Genomic DNA, 16,462 nt, shown 5'->3' on the forward strand with positions numbered 1-16,462 from the left:
CCTCTGTACATGAGTCACAGCATTTAAGATCACAAAGGATTGTTGTGATCATCTAGTTCGCCTCCTGCACCACATAATCTAGAGAATTTCACCCAGAAATTCATGTCCAGTAATTTGGGTTGAACTACAGCAAATCTTTGAAGAAGAATCCACCATCCCCCTGAGAATCTGCTCTGAAAGGCTAATCATTCTCACTTACAGTCTGAATTAGTCTGGCTTCAATTTCCAGCCACTGGGCTGTCTTGTGCCTTCGTAGGCTACTTTAGAGAGCCCATGAGTCCGCTCTCTCTTCGCCACATAGGTACCTATGAGACAGGGATCCAATTGCCTTCTACCGCTTCACGTTGAAGATGGAGCCCCTTACGTCTCTCACTGCACCTCCCTGCAGCTGCTCACCCAACTGCAAAGGTGGTTGGAGTTTGACTGATGTTCTCCTTGCTTGAAAAATTATTCGGAGTGGATGAAAAAGAGAGGCTGTTTTCTGCCGCGTCTTTCTGGCCGGTGTTATTACTTCCCCTAGAATGAGCGTAGGGCTAGTGAGTTGTACTGGACAGATAAAGATTGAAGACAAGGCCTCTGCTTATTGCATCGGTGCCATGTCCTAGCACAGGCTTTCATCAGGCTTGGTGCAGGTGCCGAGGTTTACCCATGTGGAATTGCTTCTGTGACACAACAGTACTTCTCAATCCTTAGCTCAGGAAATATCTCTGGTATCTCTGATACTGGCAGGGCAGCTGCCGTTGGTAAATGTTGACGCTATAACGGCAGCCACTACAGGTCATCAGACACTCATTAGATGGCAATGACTTTCATTTGTTACCATCCTGGGTCTCAGTCAAATGGCTGATCGAGAGATGAAAAACTCAGTATCCAATAATCAGTCTCCTGAGCCATCCAAGTCCTCTGACTCACCTCTCAATTCTTCTAATTGTGCAATGGCATTGCCCAGGGCCAGGAATAATGCTCTCTGTATTGCAGAAAAAGCAGAAAGGCTGGAGCTGAGAACAAAACACCCTGACTTTAAGTTCCTGGCTTTTGGAGTTCGTCGTGTCACAGCTCTTTGTTCCTTTAATACAGTGTGATGGTGCTTTACTTATGCTCACAAGGGCTTGAGGGATACCCCTTGGAAGAGATTTACATTTGCTTTCTACTATCTGCTGTGCTAGCATAAGCAATAAAACCGGCGCTGGTTGCATCATTGGTATCTTCATTTCTTGTTGCTATATGAGAACTTCTGCATGTTTCCCACTTACTGCCAGAGAGGATGGATATAAATATTTCTTCTCCTATGAGATAACGTAATCCGAAATATTCTAATGACATAAGGCATTCTGAAAATTAATCCTGTGTGCATTCTGAAAATGCAGCTGTCTCTGCATATCAGATCGCCTTATACTGTTGGTCGAAGTTGTTGTTTTTTTTTTTTGTCATAACCACTAGGTTATTCTGGGAAGTGAAGCAATCACATTCTACTGCACTATAAGCAGTTATGCTTCAGATTCACTCTGGCATCATAGAAGCTAGTGATGGTAATACCCTATTAGGTCATCTACTCCATCCCCATGCTTGGGAATGACTGATCTGTATGACGTATCCTGTAACTATATGGCATCTTGTAGGAGTGAGAGCCTGAAAATGGCTCTGAAGAAACAGCCTCGCTGTGTTAAAAACACTGAGATTTTATAACAATCTAACCTAAAGCTGCGAAGTTATAGGTATGGTTGCGGCGTATGTCTTTGAATGTAGGCAGTGCAAACGTCAGAACATTTCTTGGATGACGCTAGTTACTGTCTAGCCAGCATTACAATAGATGCACCAGCAGAGGGATCCCAATCCTTCCTTTGGGGACATTAGATTCATGCCAACAACTCCCCCACTTACATTCCAGTTTAACAAAATTCTAGCCTATGCTCTTACACTCAAGTTCAGGCAACAGTTACCGTGTGCTCAGAATACAGCTGGCAGGAAAGTAAACCACGCTGCGCTGGCAGCCTAATGGTTCTACTCAGTGCTTTTTTTGTTTAAAAAAAAAAAAAAAAAGGTGTCGGTACACCGGGGAAACGTTGTTGAGGCAAAAAAAAAAAAAGCCGGGGTGGGGCCGGCATTGCCCTTTTAAGACACGTGGACCAGCCGACTATTGGACATTTGCATACAGAGGTGCCGGTACACTCCATTCTTTCCAGGTAAGCTCTGACTGGAGGTGCCGGTACTGCATCTGGAAGTGCAGTACCGTCACAAAAAAAGCACTGGTTCTACTCTTTCATGTGCCTACCGGGTCAGACAGGACTGAAGGGTGCCTCCTTTCTCAAGTACAGTATCACTTAACCCTCTTGAGTCCCCACTCAGGTCTGTTTGGCTTGATATACCTTTACCAGAATGATGTGGTAGCTGAAAGCCAAGCTAGCCAGGACCTCTGAACAGCACACACAGGAACTGTCATCAAATTGGACACCAGTGGCTATTAGAAGGTGAACAGCAGCTACAGCAATAAATAATGGTGTCACATTCGTTATGCTGGAGCATTTTAATTACAGCAGAACGTTACTAATAGAAACGTATGTCCAGGGGTCATAAGTCTTAACAAGATCAGAGAACCTTAGGGCTGGAAGAGACCTCAGGAGACATCGAGTCCAGCCCCCTGCCCAAAGCAGGACCAACCCCAACCAAACCAGGACTTTGTCAAGCCAAGACTTAAAAACCTCTAGGGATGGAGATTCCACCCCCTCCCTAGGGAACCCATTCCAGTGCTTCCCCACCCTCCTAGGGAAATAGTTTTTCCTAATATCCAACCTAGACCTCCCCCACTGTAACTTGAGACCATTGCTCCTTGTTCTGCCATCTGCCACCACTGAGAACAGCCTCTCTCCATCCTCTTTGGAGCCCCCCTTTAGGAAGTTAAATGCTTCACTCAAATTTCTCACCCCCCCCCCCTCCACTCTTCTCTTCTGCAGACTAAATAAGCCCAAATCCTTCAGCCTCTCCTCGTACGTCACTCACGGTATTTCTTCTCCTATGACATTGCTAGTAACTCACTACAATCAAACCAAATCATGAAAGAAAGCCTTGCAGACAGGCAGGCAGGGCCATCCCATTAACGGGGGGGAGGGGTTTGCACTCATTTCCTAAGAGGAGAGTTTGGCCATTAGCGCCATTCCACTGGCTCTCGTAGTGTGGTCCATAGAGTAGACCACTTGTGGTCCATGACCGTTTTGCTTGTGGGCAGTGGGCTCGGGGCTCAGCAGCGGAGAACCCATGCCGGGGCGCCAGCTCTGAACCCCTCCCCACTTTCTGGGGGCGAGCCACACGGGCCAGATCCTGCTCTGCATGCTCCTGCTCCCCCTTGCTCTGGCTGAGGGACCGGCAACACAGGAAACTGCTCGCCTGGAGGCTTGCCCAGCTGCTCTGATTGGCCAGAATCACGACCAATGGCAGAAGAGGAGGGTGGTGCCTGGGAGTGGTGGGAGGCACAGAGCCAGGTAAGCGACCCCCCCCGCCAGATGCCTCATGCCCAGCACATCCCCACTTCACTCCTGCACCCTCCCTCCGGATCACCTCCACTCACCGTCCTCTCCTGCATCATCCCTCCCTCCCAAACCCCCCACCCTCAGCCCGTTCCCATACCCAACCTCCCACCCAGCCCCCACACCTCCAGCGCACTCCTGTGCTCTACTTCTCAACCACACCCCGTCCCCCACACACCCTTCTGCACCCATTCTGTCATCATGGGGGCTTGGCTGGTGGTCTGCGGGAAGGTCTGCATGGAGCGGAGTGGGCTGTGGGACAAAACATTTGGGAACCACTGGTCTATTCCAAAAAGAATTTGTTTTTTCTGTGTGATGGAGGGATTGTTTTTATCGTGGGAATTTAAAAAAGCAAGGGTCATAGTTTCAAATCGAGTCACTGAACGGACAAATTCCATGAATTAGCTATTTGCATGTGCAGTCCGGCCATTGTGTGCCCAAAATCAGTTCCTAAAAGTGACGGCACACTGCTGAAAGAAGAGGTTTCTTACTCTGAAAATTTTCATGCTTACGCCGGAGCTTTGAGAGGTAGATACGAGCTTGCCAGATCACCAGTATCTAGCCAATCTCTCACAGACTAGAACATGCATATTTTCCCTTAAAATGCAGATTGGAAGACTGAAGAACAGGCCTGTTGAAGGGAAGGGGAGAAAAGAGACTCCAAGGTTTGGCAATTCAAAAGGGCCAGGGCTCCAGCTGGGAGCACCGCATGTGCGGATCTAAGGGCTAGGAACGGGGGCATGCTCTGGGTGGTGCTATGGGCTGGCTTTCCCCAGCCCCATACCTTCCACCTGAGGCTCCATCCCTTCTGGAAGCAAAGAGCTCCCCGCACCCCCCGAACTCCCGCCCTTGCCCAAGGAACTAGCATGGCTGTTGGCTCCCGCTGCTGAAGAGAGTCATAACTTCCCATAGGGACTTATAGGCACAGTGCAGACCTGCAGTCTATGAGGATTCCTGAATTCATACCTGAGCGAGAGTGCTGATAGGACAGTGGGGTGCAAGAGACTGGGTAGTAAAAGGAAGTAGGAGAGTGAAACCCTCTGTCTCTGAGGCTTGATCTACGCTATAGAGTTAGGTTGATGTATGGCAACTTATGTCGACCTAACTATGTTGCTGTACGCAAAGCAGTCTTGCTCCCACCAATGTAAGACCACATCTTCACTCCACAGAAGATGGATGCTGCTGCAATCGATCTTCTGGAGTTCCATTTAGTGAGTCTAGTTAAGACTCATTAAATCAAACTCAGCAGGCGCCGCCACCGGCATCCAGTACCCCTGCTCTTGCAACATCCGGTACGTCTTCCACTGTGGGGACACTGCCAAGCTCAGCTTACAATAAGCCGACTTCAGATATGTATAATACATAGCTGGAGTTATGTACTTTACGATAAGCTGCCGGGTCTAGTTTAGACCTCACCTACGTGCCCTACTACACCAAATCATGCCCAACAGGTATAGGGCTTGTGTCAGTGTAGTCAGGGTGACACAGTGTCCATATAGACACTGCAAGGACTTTCATTGGCTGTTGGCTGTCTTGTCAATTTCACAGTTTGGTGCTGGAGCTGGGAATCTAGCTAGGCAGTGAACCAGTAGCCAGGTTACCCGGGCTGCACGCAACGCATAGGGGGAGCAGCAGCATTCAACCATTCAGCTTCAAACAGGGATTTGAAAAATCCCTCCATTGACATCACATGCCAGAAGTTTGGAAGAAATTCAGCCAAATGATTTTTCAAAGCCAAATTCCTGCTGTCCTGAAAGATCCTGAATGTACTGTTAGCAAATGAAGCCCTTGTTATATGCATACTGGATATAAACTTAAAAGGAGCCGCTCTCCCTCGGCTAAATCTTGCTCCTACAGGCATGACTGCAAGTTTCAACACTGACATCGGCAAGACCAGGACTTTGTCCACATTTAAGGCTAAGACCAAGTAGACAGCTTGCACCAGCAAATATGCTTGTGCTTGCACACGGCGGATACCTGCACACACAAACGTAAATTTGTCCAAGCAACGGTGCAGACTAGTTGCAGACTTGCACTTTCATGCTTTCAAAACACTTGTCAATGTTGGTTCTACACTTCCCTTCTCGCAAGATTCCAGGTCAAAGAGCACTGCTGAGAAAAGATGATCTATTTTAAAAGATTACTTACCTACATCACTTACACTTGTTTAATTAGCACAGAACAGGTTGTAAACATTTCATTGACTCTTCATTGTTTGTTGGCTTCCTACCTCGCTCTCAGATGGGACCATGAAACAGTTACTGTAGTTCATTTCACTGTTGCTTCTTTGCATAATCTAACATGAGGGATTCAAGGGGACTTTGGGGACTAAATTTGCACTTGTGGTTAATGCATGGGAACAGGCTTAGCCATAGATATGTTGTGTGACCAAGGGCAAACAAAGGCAGCTCATTTCCTCCACATGCAAAACGATGACACTTCCTTATTTCAGCGGGAGATTACAAGGATTAATTTGATTGTATTTGCAAAGAGCTTGGAGGTCCCTATGTGAAAGATGCTACAGAAATGCAAAGTACAGTATTCTAACCCAGTATTCTTCATTCTAGAGTCACATATTATAGAGTCCTTTGTTTGATATAAATGTGTGTGTGTACGTGGCCTAAAGTAAGCCGATCGCCTTCTAATTCAACTCCCCTCCCCCACAACTCAGATCTCCTCAATATATTTCACATGAAATTGTAAAAGAGAGACTCATACCCAGTACGCGAATTTGCATAACTGCTCCATGTAAACCAAAGAACATCCAGAGGGGCTGGGAACAGTCCACGCAGACCTGCATGCCGGCACTGGCACCGTTGTGACTCAAATGTAGCTCGCCTTCCGAATTCACCATGAATCCCAAAATGTCGCCACTCTGGAGGGGCACCAACACTCTACAGACGGCCCAGAATTCCTTCCTGTCAACCAACGACTCCGGGTTATACGGAAGGTCACTGGGCCGCAGAGAACTAGGGTCACAGGAGGTTACGCCGTAAGACAGTGTGCCTGAACGGGAGGCGTTTGACTTGTTAATTTTGACAAAAATGGTTTCATTGATTCTAAGGGGTCTGCTGGTGAAAACCAAAGTTCTCTCTTCCCTGGCATGTTCCAGCCGGGCTACAGTTTGGTCATCCAGGATTTTGATATGGGCTCCCCTGAGCTGGTGGAAACGGAGGTCACTTTCGAGCTGGGATGGGAAGAGATGGGAATGCTGAGAGTTGAGGGAGTTCTGAGGGATGGGACACATGGTGGCCAGCACATGGAAATTCTCTTCCTGAAGATTGAGGTCGCAGAGGCTCACGGAGAGCCGGGTGTCCTCCGTCTCCCTGCGCAGTGAGGGCCGGCGAATTGCAGTGAAAGATCTTGGACGCAGGCAGTCGGGAGGAATAATTTCACTGTCTGTGGAATCAAATGAGAGAGAGAAGGATCACTCAAGAAATAATAAAAATATCCAGGGTTGTAGGAGTCGCTGTTGGTTGGACTGACACATTGAAGGGAAAAGTAGAGAGCTTCTGGCTCCAGTAAATTTTCCTTTAAAAATAAAAGAACAGAAGAGCGTAAAATACAATATTTTTGCAACTCTGTGCTAGTCCTATGCTTTCCCCATAGCATCGGCCACTATAATCACTATAAAGCTCAATGCAGGTAGACTATACATAATAAAAAATGACTGAGGTAATAACTCCTTGGGGAGGGGTACCAGAGGGTAAATAACTAAGTAGGGATGTAAGCAACTAGTTGACTACGCAATAAGCATGTGCTTATCAGGTAATCGACTACTGACTTGACCAGTTGCTTCCCCCCATTTTCTGCCACTATCAGAGAGAGGCAGCCGGGGCGGGAGAGGGAATGGGAGCCGGTGCTGGGCGCACAGGGGAGACAGAGGCATAGCGGACGACCGGCACGAGCTGGGAATCAGCTGCCAGGCTCCTAATACATTTAAAACGAGAGGCGCAGCTGAGGAGGGGGGAGACCGGGAGCGAGTCGGGACAGCTGATTGTCGACTCGCTCCCGGTCCCCCCAGCTGTGCCTCTGCTTTTTAAAATGTATTAAGAGCCTGGCATCTCTGAATGCATTTAAAAAGCAGAGGTACAGCCTCTGGGACCGGGTGCGAGCCGAGAATCAGCTGATTCCCGGCTTGCACCCCCCCCCGCCTCTGCCTCTTAAATGTATGAAGAGCCTGATGGCTCTTCATACATTTAAAAGGCAGAGCTGCAGCAGGGTTAGCTCCGACGGCCAGAAACTAACCCCACTGCCGCTCTGCAGTGTCCCCCCTTATCGACTAATCAAGTAGTCAATGGAAATTCCATCGACTACTCGATTAGCTGATTTCACACAATTAAGCATCCCTATAACTAAGACGCAAACGGGAACCTACGGATCGGCAGCAATAGGGGCTCTGAGCTTGTCCATGTCTATAATCACTTCTCACAAGGGCCATGAACTGAATAGCTAAGTAGACATTGATTTTTTTAAACAAACACTAGTCTTGTAAATTTCACTCCCATTTGTTATTTGACACAACTTGAAATTTAATTAATATTTCTAGCGATAATTTCTAGCTAGTCTACCTATGTCTGTAGAAAGCCAGCCCTGAAGCGGATAATATCGCAGCTTAGGGATTTTCTATAAATACAGCACAATCGCTCATTATCTCCAGGACAAATAATTAAAAATCAAACCAGTAGATAAAGAACAAAGAGAGCAGACGCATACACATTCAAAAGCAACAGAAGAAAAATAATTACACATTATCCCTTCTGTTATGTCCCACCTGATGCTTCAAAAGTTGCTCATCGATTTAATTCCTCTGCTAACAATTTAACCAGCTGGCTTTAATACCTAACTCACTTCTATTTGGCACAATCTGAACTGTGTTCCTACCCTGTCAATGAGGCAGAGCAATTATATGGAGGAAAAATGTTGAAGCAACAGATTTAGCAAACCTAAGTCCTGATTCTGCCGCCTGTGCTTAACTTTGTGAGCTGTGAGTATTTCCTTTGATTTCAGTAGAACTAGTCATTGTGTGCAAAGTTAAGCATATGTCTAAACCTGTGCAGGAATGAGGTCTTATGATACCACGTGTGGGCCATATCCTGGGAATCTTTCTCCACTTCAATGGGACCTTAGGGTCTGAAGAGCATAGTGTGGCTACAAGCGAAGTCCAAATCTCTGAGAAAAACTGCAGAAGGATTTTTGCGGACTTAGCCAGAATTCCTCTGTGGACTCTGGAGGAGCCCACACACAAAGCATCTCTATTACCATATGAAAGGGAACAGCATGAACCCTTCTGTTCCCCTTACAGCCACGGCTCTCTCATCACAACCCCTTTGAGAAAGCTATCATCAACAGCGGCGCTCGCTTCGAATCGCATCTGTGATCTCGTGGCCAACAGGGACAGCTCGCTATGCAGAGGAGCAGGTGGGAGGAAAGGGAAGGCTTCATGTGCACATTAAGGATGTTAAATTTTGATTAATAAACTAATTGAGCAGTCAATGGAATTCCCATCGACTACTCAATTAGCCGGGGTGTGAGGGGGTGCTCACTATCCTGCTGCAATATTAGAACATAAGAATAGCCATACCGGGTCAGAACAACGGTCCATCCAGTCCAGTATCCTGTCTGCTGACAGTGGCCAATACCAGATGCCCCAGAGGGAGGGAACACAACAGGTAATCCTCACGTGATCCCTCCCCTGTCACTTACCTCCAGAGAAACAGAGGCTACGGACACCATTCCTAGCCATCCTGGCTAATAGCCATTAATGGACCTAACCACCATGAATCTATCCAGCTCTTTTTTGAACCCTGTTAAAGTCCTAGCCTTCACCGCATCCTTTGGCAAGGAGTTCCACAGATTGCCTGTGCACTGAGTGAAGAAAAGCTTTCTTCTATTTGTTTTAAACCTACTGCCTATTAATTTCATTTGGTGACCCTGCTGCACTTCTGCTTTTGTAATGTACAAGAGCGGCCTGCGGTGCACGGAAAAGTGAATCAGGAAAAAATTATGTACTTGTTCCCATAATGTAAGAACTAATAGTCACCACAGGAAATTCCTGGTAGCAGGTTTTAAACAAACCAAAGGAAGTTCTTCTTCACACAGCACATTGTCGGCCTGTGGAACTCCTTTCCACAGGAGGTTGTGAAGACCAGGACTTTAATAGGGTTCAAGGAAGAGCTAGATACATTCATGGGGGTTAGGTCCATCAATGGCTATTAGCCAGGATGGGTAGAAATGGTGTCCCCTAGCCTCTGTTTGTCAGGGGCTGGAAATGGGTGATGCAAGAGGGAGTCTGGCCATTCTTATTTTCTTATGTTCTTATGACCCGACTGCTGCGCCTCACCCTTTGAAATGTGCAAAAGCCGCCCGCGGCTCTTGTCTATTTCAAAAGAAGAGGTACAACAGTCTGGACCAGCATGAGTGGGGACTGCTTCAGTACCTGCTTGTGCCGTGTCCTTGCTGCATCTCTGCTTCTCCTGCCCCCGCCCCCACCCCCTCCCCCTCCCACAGAGATGGTGCTGGGGGGAACCAACTTTTAAGCAAGCTCCCCCCACACTGGCTCCTGCTTTCCCCCCCTCCCCCACCCACACTGCCTTTCTCTGAGCGAGGCAGCAGGGTGGGAGGAGGTCAACTAGTCGAGTAGTGACTGACAAGTATATACTAATTGGATAGTTGGCTAGTCACTTCCACCCTAGTACACTTGCTCCCACCTTGTCCACTTGCACATGGCCTCTGGCACACAAGCAAGGGCCATAAGAATTGGCCCCAAAAGAGCCCATTGCTCATGTGCAAGGTTGCACCCGAGTGACTGGAAAATAGAAGGCCACAATCCCAAATTCAGGTTGAGAACTGGAAGCAAATCTGGTGCTGAGTGAGGGTGCGTCTAGACTACAAGCCTCTTTCGAAAGAGAGCGTCTAGACGACAAGCAGATTTTTCGAAAAAGCGAGCCGCTTTTTTGAAAGAGAGTCTAGACACTCTCTTTCGAAAAAGCACAGTGTGCACTCAATAGCGCCTTTTTCCAAAGAGTCCTTTCGAAAAAAGGCGTTATTCCTCATAAAATGAGGTTTACCGCGATTGAAAAAATTGCCACGTTCTTTCAGTTTACTTTCAAAGGAATGCAGCTGCAGTTTAGCCACAGTTGAAGTTTTTCCGAAAAAACCCTGTAGTGTAGACACACCCTGAATCACAGAATCATAGAACACTAGAACTGGAAGGGACCTCGAAAGGTCATCGAGTCCAGTCCCCTGCCCTACTACACCAACATCATAATTCCTCCTTGTGGTGCCCAGAACTGGACACAATATTCCAACTGAGGCCTAATCAGCGCAGAGTAGAGCGGAAGAATGACTTCTTGTGTCTTGCTCACAACACTCCTGTTAATGCCTCCCAGAATCATGTTTGCTTTTTTTGAAACAGCATCACACTGTTGACTCATGCTTAGCTTATGGCCCGCTATGACCTCTACATCCCTTTCTGCAGTACTCCTTCCTAAACAGTGGCTTCTCATTCTGTAGGTGTGAAACTGATTGTTCCTTCCTCAGTGGAGCACTTTGCATTTATCCTTATTAAACTTCATCCTATTTACCTCAGACCATTTCTCCAGTTTGTCCAAATCATGTTGAATTATGACCCATCCTCCAAAGTACTTGCCATCCCTTCCAGCTTGGTATCAAACTTAATAAGCGTACGCTCTATGCCATTATCTAAAACATTGATGAAGATATGGAACAGATCCGGTTCAAAACAGACCCCTGATGAACTCCACTGGTTATGCCCTTCCAGCAGGATTGTGAACCTTTAATAACTACTCTCTGAGAACCGTTATCCAGCCAGTTATGCACCCACCTTATGGTAGCCCCATCTAGGCTGTATTTCCCTAGTTTATAGATAAGGCGGTGTGACAGGGCGCTCGCCCTGCACTGGCCCTTTAAGGGCAGACCCCGGCCTGAACCAGGGCCGGGGAATTTAGCCCAGCTGAGGCTGTACTAGCCCATTAGGGCCCAGCTGGGCGCTATAATAGAGAATGGGCTGCTGCTGTGGGAGGAAGCAGTGAGAACCTGGCTGCTGAGGGAGGAGGAGGCTCCCTGGAGCTAGGGCAGGGCTGGGGGAGGCCAGGCAGGGCTAGGGGAGCTCTGGCCAGAAAATCCTCAGACCGCAGGGCTTGAAAGAAGGCCTGATGAAGGAACATCAACCCCCGGAAGGGGGGCTCAGAGACAGACTTGGGCACTGCCGGAAGGCAGTGTGGCGAAGAGGATGCCGCAGCCGGGAGTAAAGAGGGGAGACACCACCCCAGAGAAGGCACCCTACCTGCCAAGGGAGCCAATTCCGGAAGACAGACGGCAGGGGGATACGGTGGTGAGTGCGAACCCCCTCACAGGCGGTCATGTGAGACTGTATCAAAGGCTTTACTAAAGTCTAGGTCTACCATGTCCACTGCTTCTCCCACTCATGCTTTCCAATATACAGGTTAATGTATATGTCACCACTGGCCCCGCTGGATAGAATGAGACTTCTGTCCCTCTGCCGGGCTGGAAATCCACGAAGGAGAAAAAATGAACGGTAGCAGCTGATGCGGATGTGAACTGGTAGAGACCTTTGTGCACAGAAACAGAAGGTCCTCTAAATTTCATTCCCCTTAACCACACATGTGCAGCCTAGTTGACAACTGTGATGTGTGAGTAGCTTGCAGCAAGGTTTCAAAACGCGTATTTTCCGCAAGGTTGCTTGATGTTTCCCTTCAGCTGCTGGACAAAAAAAACTGAATGGAGGTTTAGGGAGAAAAACTGTCTTGTGGCTGCCACACTGGACAGAATGAACAGATCTGCATTCTATGCCGAACTGGGACTCACGTACATTGTTTCAGGGCAAGCAGTTTCAACCACAGAGTGGCTTGGTTTCCCCACAGATGTGGCCCATCCATATAATGGCAATAACATTTCTCAGCCTCACCAGGTGGCTTTTGAGGCTTAATTCATGCATGTTTGTAAAGACTGACAGATGGAAGATTCATAAAAGAGTTACGTATTATTGATACAGAGACGAGATTTGTGAGCTTCTAGAAGGGTGGATCTTTTAGGGTTGCCAGCCTGATCCTATTGATGTGATTTGGATAGATAAAAAAATGAAGCAGCGGAATCTTTTTTAAAAACCCTGTTATACAGAAATTGAAATACTGAAAAGCATCCTGCATGAATGTAGGTAGGCTGAGGACATGAAGCATGGAACACCCCTTCTGCAGAACAAGACACGTGCTCCAGAGAGTTATGAAAAAATGGGGTTCTGTCTTCAGCAGAATCCCAAGGTGGAATTGTTTTCTTGTATCAGTGCAGTTCCCTATCACTCTGGTAGCACAGAACAAGCTGCTGAAAACAGGCCAGTCCTTGATCCAGCTTTGTTTTTTTGCTAAAGCCAACCTCCGGTGTGAATGTTGCTAGTTTTAAAAATGTTGTCTGTGTGTATGTGTGAGAGAATAAAATTCAAATAGTCCAGATGGTGAAATTCTGGACCATGAGGCAAAGGCACCAGTAGTTCTCACCTCAGTATATTGTCCCAGTCACGTAGAATAGTAATAGAGATGTAGCTGTGTTAGTCAAGTCTAGCTGAAACAAAAAACAGGACTATGTAGCACTTTAAAGACTAACAAGATGGTTTATTAGGTGATGAGCTTTCGTGGGCCAGATTCACTTCCTCAGATCAAATTGTGGAAGAAAATAGGCATGACCATATACACCAAAGGGATACAATCAAAAAAAGTGAACACACATAAAAAGGACAAATCAAATTTCAGAGAGGGGATGGAGGGGGAGGTAAATGTCTGTGAACTAATGATATTAGAGGTGATAATTGGGCAAGCTTTCTTTGTAATGGGTAAGATAATTAGCGTCGTCCTCCCCCCCTCCGGCGTAACGTGTCAAATTTAAGCATGAATGACAGTTCAGAGGTTTCTCTTTCAAGTCTGGTATTAAAATGCCTTTGAAGCAGTATGCAGTTTCTTGCCATTTCAACCAGAAAGGGCATTATCTCAACGACTTGATTACCTGCATACTGCTTCAAAGGCATTTTAACACCAGACTTGAAAGAAAAACCTCTGAACTGTCATTCATGCTTAAATTTGACACTTTACGCCGGGGTCTTAACAAAGATGCTAATTATCTTACCCATTACAAAGATAGCTTCCCCAATTATCACCTCTAATATCATTAGCTCACAGACATATACCTCCCCCCATCCTCCCTCTGTTCTGAAATTTAATTTGTCCTTTTTATATGTGTTTCCTTTTATTGATTGTATCCCTTTGGTATATGGTCATGCCTATTTTCTTCCACAATTTGATCTGAGGAAGTGGGTCTGGCCCATGAAAGCTCATCACCTAATAAACCATCTTGTTAATCTTTAAAGTGCTACATAGTCCTGTTTTTTGTCCCAGTGTGCAATTTCTCCTTTCTGAAGGTACTGTCTAACTCTTGCCCCTAAAGAATCCCAAAGAGTTCTGCCAACTGTGCAATATTATTCAGGAATCCTTGGGAATTTTGCCTGGGCAAGGACTGAGGTGAAAATATAAGCAAGGAATTCAGCATTTGCCTTCTTATGTCAGTAACTGTGTCACCCCCTTCTGAAACAGTCTGAGCTATGAGGATGAAGACAAGTGATTTCTCATCTACATCCCTACCAGGTATCAATGTTGTTGCAACTGTAGGAAACGATTGCAGTGCTCTAAATGGAAAGGGTTTTCCACTATCTGCTCTTTTTATCCCGAGCACAGAATCTGGGGCATTCCAAGTTTGTGTCTTTGTGTGTGCGTGTGCCTGTGTGTTCCAAAATTTGTGGGTCATACAAATCTCTTTTTTTTTCTTTTCTAGGGGATAAAGGTAAATTATGTGTCTGATAAGGGAGCAGGGGACATAGGCAAGATGAAGTTTTTAGATTGTTTTCGCTTCTCTGCTGCAAGTTTTTCCCCTTTAAGGGTTTCAGACACTACAGCCTCATACAAAACGCTAACTGTTTAGCATGTGATAGCCTCCCTAGGCAAGGGGCTTCAAAGAATTCCTGCTTCCAATTCAGATGGTTTGAAAGAAAAATCCCCAGGGTTCTGGTAGCTGCTAGCTTAATTTAATAAAACTTCAAACCAAGGAGTTGGCTGGGGGAAGTGGAAGGGTTATTAGAACCCTCACTCCAGGCTCTGAACTGCCTACATCCCTGCCTTGGTTTCCATCTGCACCTCCTCCTCCTCCCCAGTGCTCTGCCAGCTCCTGATTTTTTCATGCTGTCGGCTGTGGCCTGGAAGAGGCCCCCTGAGCCACCATGATCCCCCAAAGAATGCTCTTTGAGCCCATCTTCCACCACCAATCATTCCTTATCTGCCACCAAACATCCCTCTTCAAAGGAACAGGGCGAATGTGGTACCACAGCGACCCTTGCATGCTGACTGCTGGCAAATGTTAACTTCTTAAAGATGCCTCATGTATGTGCATCTATAGACAGGAGAGATTCCAGAAGACTGGAAAAGGGCAAACATGATGCTCATCTGTAAAAAGGGAAATAAGAACAACCCAAGGAGGGAAGCAGCTCAATAGCAAACAGGAATTACAGAGCAGTCATGTTAACTTCCGTAATTACCGGCACCGTTATACGACTACAGAATCCATTTGCAAACATTTAAATGATAATAAGATGATAAGTAAAAGGATGGATTTGTTAGGAACAAATCATGTCAAGCCAACCTGATCGCTTTCTTTGACAGGGCAACAAACCTTATGGATAAGGGAGAAGCAGTAGATGTGGTATATCTAGATTTTAGTGAGGCCTTTGATACAATCTTGCACGACCTTCTCATTAACAAACTGTGGAATTACTACCTAGGTGGCGCATAATGGGTTGGATAACTGTTCCCAGAGAGTAGCTATCAACAGTTCACAGTCATGCTGGAAGGGCATAAGAAATGGGGTTTTGCAGGATCGGTTCTGGGTCTGGTTCTGTTCAATATCTTCATCAATGATTTAGATAATGGCATAGAATCATAGAACACTCATAAAATTTGCTGATGATATGAAGCTGGGAGGTGTGTCAAGTGTTTTGGAGGATAGGGCCATAATTCAAAATTATCTTAAACTGGAGAAATGGTCTGAGGTAGATAGGATGCAATTCAATAAGGACAAATGCAGAGTACTCCACTTAGGAAGGAATAATCAGTTGCACATATACATAATAGAAAATGACAACTTTGGAAGGAGTACTGTGGAAACGGATCTGGGAGTCATAGTGGATCACAAGCTAAATATGAGTCAACAGTGTGACACTATTGCAAAAAAAAGCAAACATCATCCTGAGATGTATTAACAGGAGTGTTGTAAGAAATGAGAAATAATGCTTCTCTACTCTCTGCTCATTAGGCCTTAGTTGGAATATTGTGTCCAGTTCTGGGCACCGCATTTCAGGAAAGATGTGGATGAAGAGGGAAAAGTCCAGATAAATGATTACATGTCCACATAACCTGTTGCGGAAGATTGAAAGAATGGGATTTGTTTAGTTTAGAAAAGAGAAGAGGGGACTTTTCAAATACTTAAAAGGTTCTCATGAGGAGGGAGAATAATAATGTTCCTTAACCTCTGAGGATAGGACAAGAAGCAATGGGCTTAAATATCAATAAGGGAGGTTTAGGTTGGACATTAAAAAAATGTCCTAAGTGTCAGGGTGGGATAAGTTGGCTTGGGAGATTGTGGAATCTCCATCACTAGAGCAAGTTAGACAAACATCAGGGATGGTCTAGATGATTCTTGTTCCTGCCGTGAGGGCAGGGGACTGGATTAGATGACCTCTTGAGGTCCCTTCCAGTGCTATAATTCTATGGTTCTCTAAAACACTGGGAATCAGAGCCATGGCCTTTGATAAAAGAATACATTGACTCATAAACAGGAATGCTTAACAGGAAACAGGAGTGTGG

The 16,462-nt window shown here is 46.2% G+C and overlaps 1 protein-coding gene across 4 annotated transcripts in view; it reads right to left on the bottom strand.

Annotated features, from left to right (window-relative positions):
* Positions 1 to 16,462, bottom strand: part of NEURL1 (neuralized E3 ubiquitin protein ligase 1) — a 257,507-nt gene that overhangs the window by 21,587 nt on the left and 219,458 nt on the right. For all 4 annotated transcript variants that reach the window (XM_075935544.2, XM_089780226.1, XM_006120851.5 and 1 more), the window contains one exon: positions 6,240 to 6,920. In XM_075935544.2, the coding sequence (XP_075791659.1) occupies positions 6,240 to 6,920 (681 nt within the window). The remainder of the gene's footprint in view (positions 1 to 6,239; positions 6,921 to 16,462) is intronic.

Source organism: Pelodiscus sinensis, chromosome 8 (assembly GCF_052426305.1).
Source record: "Pelodiscus sinensis isolate ZL-2025 chromosome 8, ASM5242630v1, whole genome shotgun sequence".
Lineage (NCBI taxonomy): Eukaryota > Metazoa > Chordata > Testudines > Trionychidae > Pelodiscus > Pelodiscus sinensis.